This window comes from Marmota monax, unplaced genomic scaffold, assembly GCF_021218885.2.
Source record: "Marmota monax isolate L192 unplaced genomic scaffold, Marmota_monax_Labrador192_F-V1.1 WCK01_AAM20220418_F8-fsc00035, whole genome shotgun sequence".
In the NCBI taxonomy this organism is placed as follows: domain Eukaryota; kingdom Metazoa; phylum Chordata; class Mammalia; order Rodentia; family Sciuridae; genus Marmota; species Marmota monax.
The window spans coordinates 5162383-5175602 of record NW_026691961.1 but is presented as its reverse complement, the minus strand read 5'-3'; the positions used below and the strand labels follow the sequence as shown (position 1 = coordinate 5175602).

The 13220-nt window shown below is 39.3% G+C and overlaps 1 protein-coding gene across 5 annotated transcripts in view; it reads right to left on the bottom strand.

Moving 5' to 3' along the window:
• The window catches only part of Pdxdc1 (pyridoxal dependent decarboxylase domain containing 1), a 54682-nt gene extending 41462 nt beyond the window's left edge, over positions 1 to 13220 (bottom strand). For 4 of the 5 annotated variants that reach the window (XM_046440376.2, XM_046440232.2, XM_046440392.2 and 1 more), the window contains exon 1: positions 13030 to 13220. In XM_046440376.2, coding sequence (XP_046296332.1) covers positions 13030 to 13050 — 21 coding nt within the window. In that variant the 5' untranslated portion in view covers positions 13051 to 13220. The remainder of the gene's footprint in view (positions 1 to 13029) is intronic. The other variant, XM_046440403.2, reaches the window with a different exon arrangement.

Below are 13220 nucleotides of genomic sequence, written 5' to 3'. Positions count from 1 at the left end.
TATCCCTTTACTGTGAATTGTTTTAGGGATGTTCTTTCCAGCACAGATATATTCCCCAAGTAGACCCCGAGGGCTTTTCTTTTTCTCTTTTTCTCTCTCAGTGCTGGGAACTGAACCCAGGGCCTGTGTATGCTAGGCAAGTGCTCCACCACTGTGGTATAGCCCCAGCCCTTTTAATTTAATTTATTATTATTATTATTATTTTTTTTTTTTGTGGTGCTGAGGATTGAACCCAGGGCCTTGTGCATATGAGGCAAGCACTCTACCAACTGAGCTACATCCCTAGTCCTTAATTTTATTTTTTGAGACAAGGTCTTGCTGAGTTGCCCAGGTTGGCCTCAAACTTGCAATCCTCCTGTCTCAGACTCCTGAGCTGCTGGGATTACAGGCCTGTGCCATCACATACCAGCTTAGATCAAGAGCTGCTGCTGCTTCTTTTTTTTTTTTTTTTTTGAGAGAGAGAAGGAGGGAGGTAGGAAGAGAGAGAGAGAGAGAGAGAGAGAGAGAGAGAGAATTTTTTTAATATTTATTTTTGGTGGACACAACAACCCCATTTTTATGTGGTGCTGAGGATCGAACCCAGCGCTTCTTGAAAACAAGGATTCACACTCCCACAAATTTTGACTTCTTTTATAGGACCAAAGGTCCAAAGTTTGCTCTACTCTCAGCAATGGATAGCAACATACTATCTCTTTAACACAGCTAAATTTTCCTATAGAATTTGAACAAATTTTGCAGTTAAGAACAGAAAAAAGATGACATTTAAAAGCCACTGTATATAAACATTTGAATCTATAAACGTTAGAATCACAGGCAATGACAAGATGCTTACACTGAGAAAGGCAAAAGGATCACCTCACTTCTGAGCCCCCTTCATTAGCACACATTCAAACTTCTCCCTCTTACTTGCTTTAGCGGGGTGAGCCAAGGGTAGGAATGGATGGATAGGGAAAGCAGTGTTTATAATTATAATGGAGTAAATTAAATATAAATACAACTCCAAAGCTGTATTCATATTTAATTTACGTGCTTGTTGCATTAACTGGATAACCCAAGGCAACAAAATGTTACCAGTTGGATCATGGTTCTAAGCCAAGAAATGCTCAAAGAAAAGTTGTATATGTATTAATGGATCCCCGAAAACTAAAAACCATGCCTACATAAGCTTCTACAAAGGGCATTCACTACTTTTTGTTCACATTATGTATGTTCTGTATCTGTTACAGTGCCAGATAAGGTAGCCATGGGATAAATGTTACTATACAACATCAGGGCAATAGCCAGACACAAACCTAAACGAATAAAGAATTAAACCGCATATAGATGCCAATTTTCAGCACATAGAAAGAGATTGCTTTATGATATTGAGAGGCAAAATAGTTCTATGTCAGGTTCTTAGGAAGAATGCCATATTTCCTTATCTTTCAATACCAAGCACAGAGTCTGCCATAGAATTTAAGTATTCAGTAAGATTTATTTTCCTTAATAATCACTAACATTTATTGGGTTGCTTACTATTATTCAGGCATGATGCTAATTAACCCCTTTACATACACTATACTTCCTAATTAACACAAAATCAGAGTATGTTTTAGAGCCAGAGTTTAAGTCTTTATTACTCTAAACCAGTACTCTTAACCACTAATCAGTACTGCTTCTTTATCTTCTGACCTAAGTAAACAAAGCGACTCTCACTCTGAAAAAGTTCTTGTACTATAAGGCATAATTTAAAAAATAACCTTTGCTTGATTACCATTTCACTTAGAAAAAAACAATGATTCTCTGTACAGGGAAAATTTCTATTCCATAACAGTCTGTACTATAAGGCTATAAACTTGTCATTCAAACTGGGGCATTTTCAAGAGTGAAAGGGGATACTATTAATAATTAAACCAGGACTAAAGGTATAAACTGGAATGGTCCTGGGCAAACCAGGATGTGTAGTTACCCTACCCTTAACTAAATGTTTACTTCAGATCTTACACCATTATTCAGCAAAGCCCACGGAAGTTTATGTGATGGTGGCCGTTTATATGATGGTGGCCATTTATGAGTTGGTTAAAAGGTTAAAAAAAAAAAAGGGTGGGTGTGGTGGGGCACACTTATAATCTCAGAGGCTTGGGAGGCTGAGGCAGGAGGACCTCAAATTCAAGACCAGCCTCAGCAACTTAGTGAGGCCCTGTCTCAAAATACAAAATAAAAAGGTGAGGTGTGAAATGGCTCAGTGGCTAAGCGCACCTGGGTTCAAAAAAGAAAAGAAGATAAAAGACAACATGAAACTGAACAGTGGCACACCTGCAGGCAGGGGCTGCCAGTGACATCAGTATCTAGGACCTCACTGCTCCTACGGATGACTTTTCCTACCTATGAACATGTTTGAATACATTTTCCCTTGAGGAAACTCACATGACTAAAAATCTGGATTCTAATAGAAACAATTTCAGAAAAAAGGTGCCTTTAAAAACAGACAAGGCAGTCATTTCCAACCACACCTAAGGCCGAAGGGTGGTTGGTCTGCTTCCCACCAACCTCAAGCAAGCCCACTGTGAATGTGCCATTTTAGAGGCTTTTCCAGAAAAGAGCACTGTAAGCCACAGGCAGATTCCTTGCACCTCCTGTGACCCTGGGTCCTTAAGCCTTAAAGAGGCTTGTAGCAATTGCACCATTAGAAAAAACTAAAAAGCATGCAACAGAGCACTTACAAAGTGTGACCATCCACACACAAATTAATCACAACACTGATGGGTGGCATTGCTGAGAATTCAGAAAGTTACACTTCTCATCTGGCTGCAAGTTTACAAATTATATTTCAGCTATGGGTGATTCTGCTGTGTAACTAAGTGAATTCAGTATTCCTGCTACAATTATATCTAATACAGATGCATAGAGGGACTTAATTGAATTTTAGTACTCCCAAGGGGAAACCATTCAATTGTATGCTATCATAGAACTAAGACTTTATAAAAGACTTAGGTAAAACAAGCCCTCCTCTGCATGTGATTCTTTATGAGCCTCTTTAAAAATCACTTTCATACTAAATGATTTTCATCACTTTCAGGCAGCACAGGATATTAAGATACCTCACCACTAGCAGAAGAAATATTACACATATAATGTTAAATTTTGAAAATCCTCACAATTTAAATGTTTTTTGGGGGAATTTGTCAAGGGTCAAATGTAAGGTAAAATAATAAAAGTAGTTAGGGAATAATTTTCAATTATCCAAAAAAACTAGAATAAAATTATAAATTTGGAATATGGCTGCACAGATTAATGATGACACTCACATTTGCTTTTAGCTAGAATTATATCAACTCAGTAAGGCATAACACTGGGCAACTCCTTTCATTATTCGGAATACATCTTATTTTCTATTTTGTTCTGTTCCATCATTTGAAAACCGCTAGTCATAAATTGCCAAAGTAATTTAGCACCCCGTATACAGGATGCAACCTACAACTTGGAAAAAAACACCACTTCGATGGATGTTTGCAATTACTAATAGTGGGATGAACATCTCTTTTTAAAAATATTGTTTTAGTTTTCAGTGAACCTTTATTTATTTGTACTTGGTGCAGGGAATTGAAGCCAGTGCCTCACACATGCTGGGCAAGTAAGTGCTCTGCTACTGAGCCACAACCCCAGCCCCTAAACATCACTTTTTCCTAAATATTTATTTTTTAATTTTAGGTGAAATATTTCTATTTTTACATTTATGTGGTGCTGAGGATCGAATCCAATGCCTTGTGCATGCTAGGCAAGCGCTCTACCAGTGAACCACAACCCCAGCCCCTAAACATCATTTTTAAATAAATAAAGTTTACTGGGCCGGGATTGTGGCTCAGTGCTAGAGTGCTGGCCTGGCATGTGTGAGGCACTGGGTTCAACCCTCAGAACCACATAAAAATAAACAAATAACATAAAGGTATTGTTTCCATCTACAACTAAAAAAATAATAATAAGTTTATTAACTAAGAAGATGCTTATCATAACCTTTCAAAATTGGAAACTACAGTAAAAAATTATAAAGGGAGGTCTCTAGGACTTAAAATTTGGAAATTATTGCATACTGTCACTTTTAAAATTTCTTAGCTTTTAAGCTTGATTAGTTAAACTCTTATATATACTTTCTTCACTTAAACCAGTTTGCCAAAGTGTGACTTTAAAAAAGTACACATTTACTTTTGCATGTACTGGAAAGAAGATAATACTGTGAATCCCCAATTCAGAGACATTAGTGTTTAGCCCAAACCTAAGTTAACAACAACAAAAAGGTGAGGGTGTGTAGGTGGAGAGGGTTAACCTAGAATGACAGAAAGCAGGACAGGGAAATTGCAAAGGGATGCAAGGGAAATTTTTTTAAGGAGATAGAAATGCTCAATATCTGTGTTGGTGGTAGTGTGGTGCTGGGGCTGGAACCCAGGAACTTGTGTGAGCTAGGCAAAAAATCTACCACTGGGCCATACCCCCAGTCCACTCCTTATCTTGATCATGCTGGTGGTTATATGACTCTAAACAATTTTCAAAACCAATTTCATCATACGTAAATGCCCTTCAATTTAAACAAAAAAAAAAAAAGGTGAACTGGTTTAAAGTCAAATGAAAATTTTCATCCAATTATGGTACAAGTGTCAAAATTTATTAAGATGGTATGTGAATATCTGCTCCTTGAGAAACAGAGTGTGGACTGGGGTAGAGTGCTTGCCTAGCATGTGCAAGGCCCTAGATTTGATCCTTAGCACTGAAATTAAAAAAGAAAGAAAGAAAGAAGAAAGAAAGAAAGAGTGAAAAGGGGTGGAAAGGAAAGTCCAAATTGTAATTTTAAAAATATACAAAATCTTAACATTCATCATTCATAGAAGTCTAGAGGCTAGGAGTATAACTGAGTGGTAGCACGCCTGCTGTGCATGCAGAAGGACTCAAATTCCAAAGTAGTATATAATACTGTAGGTTCAATAAACTGTTCTGATGACTAGAGGAATGTTCACTTGTGGGGGCTCCAGAGCCACTGAGAGAAAAATATATAAATAAAGAGAAACCTGCTGTTCGTATTAGACAGACTTTGTTGTTATCAAAGGCAAATTTACACCAAAGCATTAGATGTATAAAAATCACTTTCTTTCTTCAACTAATCAAAGCAATGAGATAAGTTTCCAGATTGCTTTTTCTAACATTTCTAACATTCTATTCCTGTCTTTCATCACTTTCCAAACAAGGCCAGTCCTGAATAGTGATAATCATTCAACCTTCATGTCTCCAAAAATCATGTATTTTCTTTCCAAGTGGAAACAAACATTGTCTGCCATCTAGCATTAGTTGAAGAATTACTTTGAATACCACCTGTCCACTACATCTGAAAAGCCCTAAGAACACAACTGTTCCTTATGGGTCAGCGATGGGAGAAAAGGAGGGGAATTCTCCAAGTTGATATAGTGACTTGTAAATTTACCTTGCTGGACTCTCAATTTCTCTATTTTCAAAAGCATTTTTTGCCTGATTTCAACAGTAGAGTATTTAATTAGGAACCAAGCACTCCTATCTCCATCTTCTAAGAATTGGGTGCCCTCTGAAGACATTTTTAACTATCATTCACTCTATGCCTGAGTGTGTCTGTGAGGATAGGAAGACATACTGTAATTATTGGTTCATTAAGCACCATAATGTTCCTAGTTGAAAGGGATGTGCCAGTGCTGTTAAAGTGTGCCTCTTAGTATTTAAACTTGCTAATTCCTTAAGAAGAGAAGCCAAAAAAAGTGGGGTAAAAATACACAACAGAGTGGTAAAAAATCTGGTAGAGTTAAGGAGGCAACAAAATTAAAACATGAGACATCAAACCCCAGTCCCAGAGAGCAGTATATGGAGGCAGAAGGAAAGGAATTCAAGTCACTTGTCTTAGATTCATACTGAGAATGCCAGAGATCTAAGTTAAAAAAAAAAAAAAAAAAAGCCTTAAGAAAGACCACTGCTTCTGAACAGTCAGTTCACTTAGAAATAACATATCCTGAGTAAACGCTTCCAAATAACTACACAAAGGGAAAAACACTACATGACAGGCCTTTACTTCTAAAATCTTTCTAGTTTATCTGGAATCACACATTCATTTTGGGGCAAAAAAGAAAATCACTACATAGTAACTATTATAACTCTTTCACTGATAAGAACACTTTAAAGAAGACTAGGATTTGTCAACAGGTGATCAAATCTGAAAGATAAAGGTCACCGGTTATCCTTGGGCTGGGGGCACAACCTAGAGGTAAAGCACTTACCTAGCTTGTCTGGGTTTCATCCCCAACACCAAAAATAAGAAAAAAAAATTACCCTTATTACTATCATGACTTCCAAAACGGAACTGGAATTATGTAGGATTAATGATAGTTATCTCATCTTAAAAATACTAGGATAAATTCTGATACATGCCTTCAGACTTTTAAGGCTGAACTATGTGAAGTTGCCAATATTCAAGAGTTTCCAGTGTACATACAAAACCAGCAACTTCCTAGTGAAGGCATTATTTTGCTGTTTTTGCTCTTCTGCAACAACAACAACAACAACAAAAAGGTTACAGGAAAAGTTGACTCTGTCATTAAAAAAAAAAAACTTTTTTAATTGTCAATTGACTTTTTAAAAAATAATTCTTTAGTTGTGGATGGACTTTATTTTATTCATTTATTTATATGTGGTGCTGAGAATTGAACCCAGTGCCTCACACATGTTAGGCAAGCGCTCTGCTACTGAGCCACAACCCCAGCCCCTCTCAGTCATTTTTAACTCAGAATGCATTTTCCACAAAAATTAAAAGTAAATGGGGCCCAAGTCTGGATTCCAGAGACTATCTAACCTTCAGGCAGCTTGATACGTATCATTTGCAGCAATACAAAACAAACAAAAAACCTATTGTACATCAATGTTTATAGCAGCACAATTCATAATAGCCAAACTATTGGAACCAACCTACATGTACAACAATAGATGAATGGATAAAGAAAATGTGGCACATGTATACAACAAAGTATTACTCAGCCATAAAGAATGAAATTATGACATTTGCCGGTAAATGGACTGGAAACCATCAGCTACATGAAAAAAGCTAGACTCAGAAAGTCAAAGGTTGAATGTTTTCTTTGATGTAGAAGCTAGACCAAAATAAGTGGGGAAGGACTACGGGGGATTCCACGAAAACAAGAGAGAGATCAATGGAGTAGAGGGAAGGAAACAGGGAGGGAGAAAGAGGAAGGGAAGAAGTACTGGGAACTGAATTAGAGCAAATTATATTCCATGCTTGTATAATTATGTCAAAATGAACCCTAATATAATGCATAACTAAAATGAACTAAAAAACCCTACCACAATGCTACTAGCAAATAAACTGAAAGTCCGGAATATTTTATGGCCCTTGAAAACTGCTTGAAGAAGATGGATTTAATTTTAGTTCAGTAAATCAAATTTCAGAAAGAAATTTCTGGAAATTTTCAATTGTCTAGAGGTGGCGGTTCTTTTTTTTAACAGTTGATTTAACTTCCAAAAGATAAAATGGGCTGGTCATGGAGGCACATGCCTGTAATCCCAGTGACTGGGGAGGCTAAAGCAGAGGATCTCAAGTTTAAGGCCAGTTTCAACAACTGAGAGAGACCCTCAGCAACTTATCAAGACCTTGTCTCAAAATAATAAAAAGGGGTGTGGATGTGGCTCAATGGTAAAGTGCCCCTGGGTTCAATACTGAAATTAAGAGAGAGAGAGATGACCCAGTTATCTCACTCCTCAGCATATACCCAAAGGACTTAAAATCTGCATACCATAGTGATGTGGCCACATCAACATTCATAGCAGCTCACTTCACAATAGCTAAGCTACAGAACCAACCTAGGTGCCCTTTAATAGATGAATGGATAAAGAAAATGTGGTACATATACACAATGGAATTACACTCAGCCATAAATAAGAATGAAATTATATTTTTGCTGGTAAATGGATGGAACAGGAGGCTATCATGCTAAGTGAAATAAGCCAATCCCAAAAAATCAAAGACCGAATGTTCTGATATATGGATACTGACTCTCAATAGGCAGGAAGTTGGAGGGGGGTCAGACATAACTTTCCTCTGTTCAAATATGAATACATGACCAGTGAAACTTCACATCATGTACAATCCCAAGAATGGGAAGTTAAATTCCATGTATGTGTATGTCAAAATACATTCTACTGTCATATATAACTAAAAAGAATAAAAAACTTGGAAAAAAAAGAAGTGAAATGGCTTTTCTGTCTCGATTCATATTTTGCCAACAATAATATGAGGACAGTTATATCATAAGGTAAAAATGTACGCATTTACAATTAAAGCAAACTCTAGAAAAAGTGTAACTCCAAACTAAATATTCTACTTAAACAATCTCTTCCACAAAAATCTCCATGCACACCTGCTTGTTTCTTAAGTCATGCTAGTTTTACCTCTCCTTGCTATTCAAGAATTTGTCTTAAAATGTGTATACTCCTTACAAACATTGCTTCCTGGAGGCATCATGTCTTAATCATCTGGAGTCTCAGTGCCTAGCACTGGGGTTTTGACCATAGCTGACCTTCAGCTAATAAAAAAGTGTGAATTAAAACAGCTTTCTGCTTTTGGTGAAGTCAGACACAACTAAGGTCAATCAACTCCTACCTATAATTAGAACTCAAAATCTTGGATATAATAGAGCACACATGGGACTGGGAACCAGCTCTGTAATCCTGAATAAATCAAGAATCACCAAGGTTTTAAGTTTTTAGGAGGAGGAACTTTGTGTCACAGTAAAGTCCCATCAGTTTGCTCCAATGCCCAGCCATTAGGTAATCATTACTGACACAGCCACCCTGTACCTGTATGCAAAACCCTCACTTCATAATGATGCAGAGATCCACTTTAAACAAAAGTCAAAATCAGGGGCTGGGGATGTAGCCCAAGCGGTAGCGCGCTCGCCTGGCATGCGTGCGGCCTTGGTTCGATCCTCAGCACCACATACAAAGTTGTGTCCACTGAAAACTAAAAAAATAAATATTAAAAAATTTTTTAAAAAAAGTCAAAATTAGAGTTTGTCAGGTCTGCCTACAACACCTCCCATTCTACACAGAGAAGTGGACTCTGCAAAGGCACACAAGGAAACTGATCTTTGCAAGCTTGCCTAATAGGGGCTCTTCTCTCATACTTTTAAGAGCAGGGATAGGAATTCTGGCAGGCCTTATCAGCAAGTAAAGATTGGGAATGTTCCATTCATGCTGCTCCTTCAAAATTTCTAGCATAACAGCAAGGTGATAAAAGATTTTCCAAAATCAGACCCAAAGGAAGGGGGGTAAAAAAAACCCAAACAACTTAGTTTATGATGAAAACAAGAAACAAAAATGGGTTGAGTTGTAATTATTATTATTATGGTACCAGGGATTGAACCCAGGGGTACTTAACCACTGAGCCATATCCCAGCTTTTTAAAAAATATTTATTTAGAGACAGGGTCTCACTGAGTTGCTTAGGACCTTGCTAAGTTGCTGAGACTGGCTTTGAACTCATGATCCTCCTGCCTCAGCCTCCCAAGCCTCTGGGATTACAGGTGTAAACTGTAATTATGTAAGTAAAAAACAGTTCAAGTTGCCTCTTGAGACAAGAATTAAATATAACAAATTGTCCAGCTCGATAGTGCTATTCAGTAGATTTTTCTTTGGTGGCACACAATACCTGTGCCACCTGGTAAGGCAGCCACAAGAAACATGGCTCTTGAGCATTTGGAACATGGTTAGTATAAGTGAGAAAATGAATTTAAAACTTTATCAAAATTTAGTTAATCTAGAATCAAGTTGGTCACAGGGCCTACTGGCTCTGCAAAGCACAGCTCAGCTCTAGATTCTCTCAGTGATTTTCAACCAGAGGCAATTCTTTCCATCCATAGTGGACAATGGCCTCCACCAGAAACCATTTTTAGTTGCCACAACTCCGGGGAGAGAGTACTACTAGCATCTGGACAGTGGGAAGTCAAGGATGCTGCTAAACATGTTGCAATACACTGGACAGCCCCCACAACAAGGAATCACCTAGCCCAAAAGGTCAGGAATGCTGAAGTTGGCAAACTTTGTCCAATGTTTGCTCAAGGATGGAATTAAAGTAAATTCAAGGGTCGGGTGTGGTAGCATGTCTGTACTCTCAGCTACTTACGAGGCTGAGGAAGGAGTATCACAAGTTCAAGGCTAGTCTTGGCCATTAGTGAGATATAGATCTTGTCTCAAAATAGAAAATAAAAAGGGTAAAGATGTAGCTCAGAGGTAAAATGCCCTGGATTCAAATCCCCAGTATTGCAAAAAATAAAGTAAACCCAAGGCAAACTGCAATACACCTTGTTTAAACACAATACCCAGGAAGAGATTTTTCAAGTAACAGGAAAAGGTATAAAGTTGCAGACCTTACTGGAAAGTGTACTATGTGTTATGTGGTGAATAATTTATTAAGATTGTCAACCATTAGTAATTACTTCCTGTGGCATTTTTTCACTTGAATATTAACATAAGTAAACACTGTGAGATTATTCTACAGGGCCCTGTTTTAAGTTGGACATAGAGTACTGAAGGCTCAAGACCCCAGCCCTACTCCTACTCTCCTGCTTGAATCCCTTGCCCTCTCAATCAAGCTACATGGTTTCTTAAGACATCCCTCATTTCAGATACAAGAAAGCTGATACTCTTATGAAAGAAAAACATATCAGTATAAGAAAGTGGTTCTATCATGGCAGGGCTGCACGTTTACATACTACCCCAAGAAAGAGCAAGGGTACAGAATTATATTTGAACCAAAGGAAATGTAAGGAGTGATTCTACTAAATGATGACAGCATACCCCCTCTCTGAGATAGTACTTGAAACTTTAGATGGTGAGTATGAAATAACACTGTGGTTTCTACAGCCATATAAATTATGCACAGATCAATTTAAATGGGATCATTCAGAACTGTTGAGATAGCTCTCAAATTTATGTTAGCAGTGCAGAAATTAACCCAGAATAGTCTATTCCTCAAAGAAACGGGAATAATGGACACAATTCAATGTTTCACTTTGATTCAAATTATTTTTCAGAACACAAGGCATCAGAATTCATAATATGGCAATACCTTTTCTTTTCTACCCACTGAACATTAACAGAAATTGTTCATTATAAGTTAAATTTCCTATTATTTCATTAAATTAAAAAAAAAGAAACACAATCTTAGCTCTAAAAAACTTACATTCAGAATTTTCACACTGGCCTAAGGCAAAAACTTCCAGTCTACATATTCTGAATTCCTAAGTTTTGTGCAATTTTTGTGACAACCCCACCTTTAACCATGCTGGAGTTCCAGTACCTCTTCAGGTCTTCATTTGGAGAGTTTAAGATCTTTTATCATCAATTAACATTTAGGGAGTATCCACCATAATCTACTAATCAAATGTCAGAAAAGTAATATTTAAAGCAGGATTCCAACCCACTCTGTTTTGCAGATTTGCTTATGAAGAGCTATTTTTGGAGAAAAAAATCACCCCATTTCTTTCAGGTTTCTAACTGAAAGACACAAAGCCCACCTCACCTTCTTATGAAATTGGAAGCAACACAGAAGAGACATTTTTAGCATCATTTTATATTCAACTACTATGTTACACACATGATCTTGACCAGGGTTTCTCCGGCTCAGTACTACTGACATCTTGAGTCAGATAATTCTCCGGTGTGGGTGGTTGTTCTGCGCAGTGGAGAAGTTTAGCATCATCCCACCCCCACCTTGTGACCATCTAAAATATCTTCATTTGTTGCCACTGACCCTCAGGGAACAAAATTGCTCATGGTTGAGAACCACTGATCTTGAATGAAATTCGAAGTTCTAACAGGTAGGCATTGTGCTAATCAGAATACTTAAGAAAAAGATACTATCTTTTCCTTTTCTTGTCTTCCATCCAATTTATTTTAAACAACCAAGGAACAGGCTATACCACTGTGTGCCTGTGAAGCTATTTGGCTCAACTTCTACAAATTTCTGCCTTCAATTCTCAGTGACAAATGAACAAATCTATGGCAGCTGCTGCTTTGAAAACAAAGTATGTTATTTCTGTCCACTCAACATTAAAAGGAAGCAATCTTAAAACACCAGAATTGCTCCTGAATTCCACATGTAAGAAAAACTTGTCTGCATCAAACTGGACAAACAGAATCCCAAGCTGGAAAGAATAGGGCTCTGAGGAAAGACAATGTCAGGCACCGAAGGCAGGGCTCCATTAAGAAACCCAAGCACCTGTTCTCATTTACAAGCCCTAGATCGGGACAATTAGAGACCATTTCAACCGCCAGAGCAATCAGCCTGGTACATCACGCTGCTGTTCTCTCCAAGGGAAATCAGGGTAAAGAGCTGGTGGATGGGGGGGGTTGACGCCAAGGTCTCTTCTGGACACCAGAAGGGAGGAGCCAAGAAGTTGTGGAGCAGCTGCAATCCCCGAAAGTAAATTCACTATGAAATACCCACCCCTTTTTAGACCCCCGAGGTCCCTTCCCGGGGTTCAAAAATCAGAATCACGTGGGGGAACTTGTTAACCATGCAAATACGAGTCCAACCCCCCAGAGGTTCACACCCTAGGGCTGAAATTTTGTGTTTTTACTAAGGGCCCTGTGCACGCTGAAGTTGCAAGGCCACTGCTCTTAACAATTTTCTTCCGAACTTGGAAATCACAGAAAACCTTGCAATTGGCTTCGAAACCACTGGGGCTTCTTTCCTGGCGCTTGTGGGGTCCAAACTGGTAGCCGCCGTCACCCGAAGGGGCCTGCCCAGGCTCAGGCCGGCCCCTCGCGGAACCTCTGCAGGCCCTGAGGTCGGCTGCAGCAGAACCCGGCCGTGACGTGGCCAGGCCCGGCCGCACGCCCTCGCGGCCAGACCTCCTCGGCGGCCGGTTAGCCCCCGGCCCCTCCCGGGTCACAGAGGCAGCTCGCGGGGAAACAGTAACCCCGGAGGCGGGGGCCTGGGCCACAGCGCCGTCCTACCCGCCCGACGGACCTTCTCTAGGGACGCGTCCATGGCTGAGGCGGCCGGCGGAGTCCGGTGGGTGGCCCGGCAGTCCCGGGCGCTACTTCCGCCTCCCGGGCCCGGCGGTGGTTTCCACGCTGGCAGCGCTGACGTCCCCCGCGCCCGCGGCCGGCGGGGCGGAGACGAGGAGGAGCTGCCGGGCGGCGCTGCCGGGTGGGGAA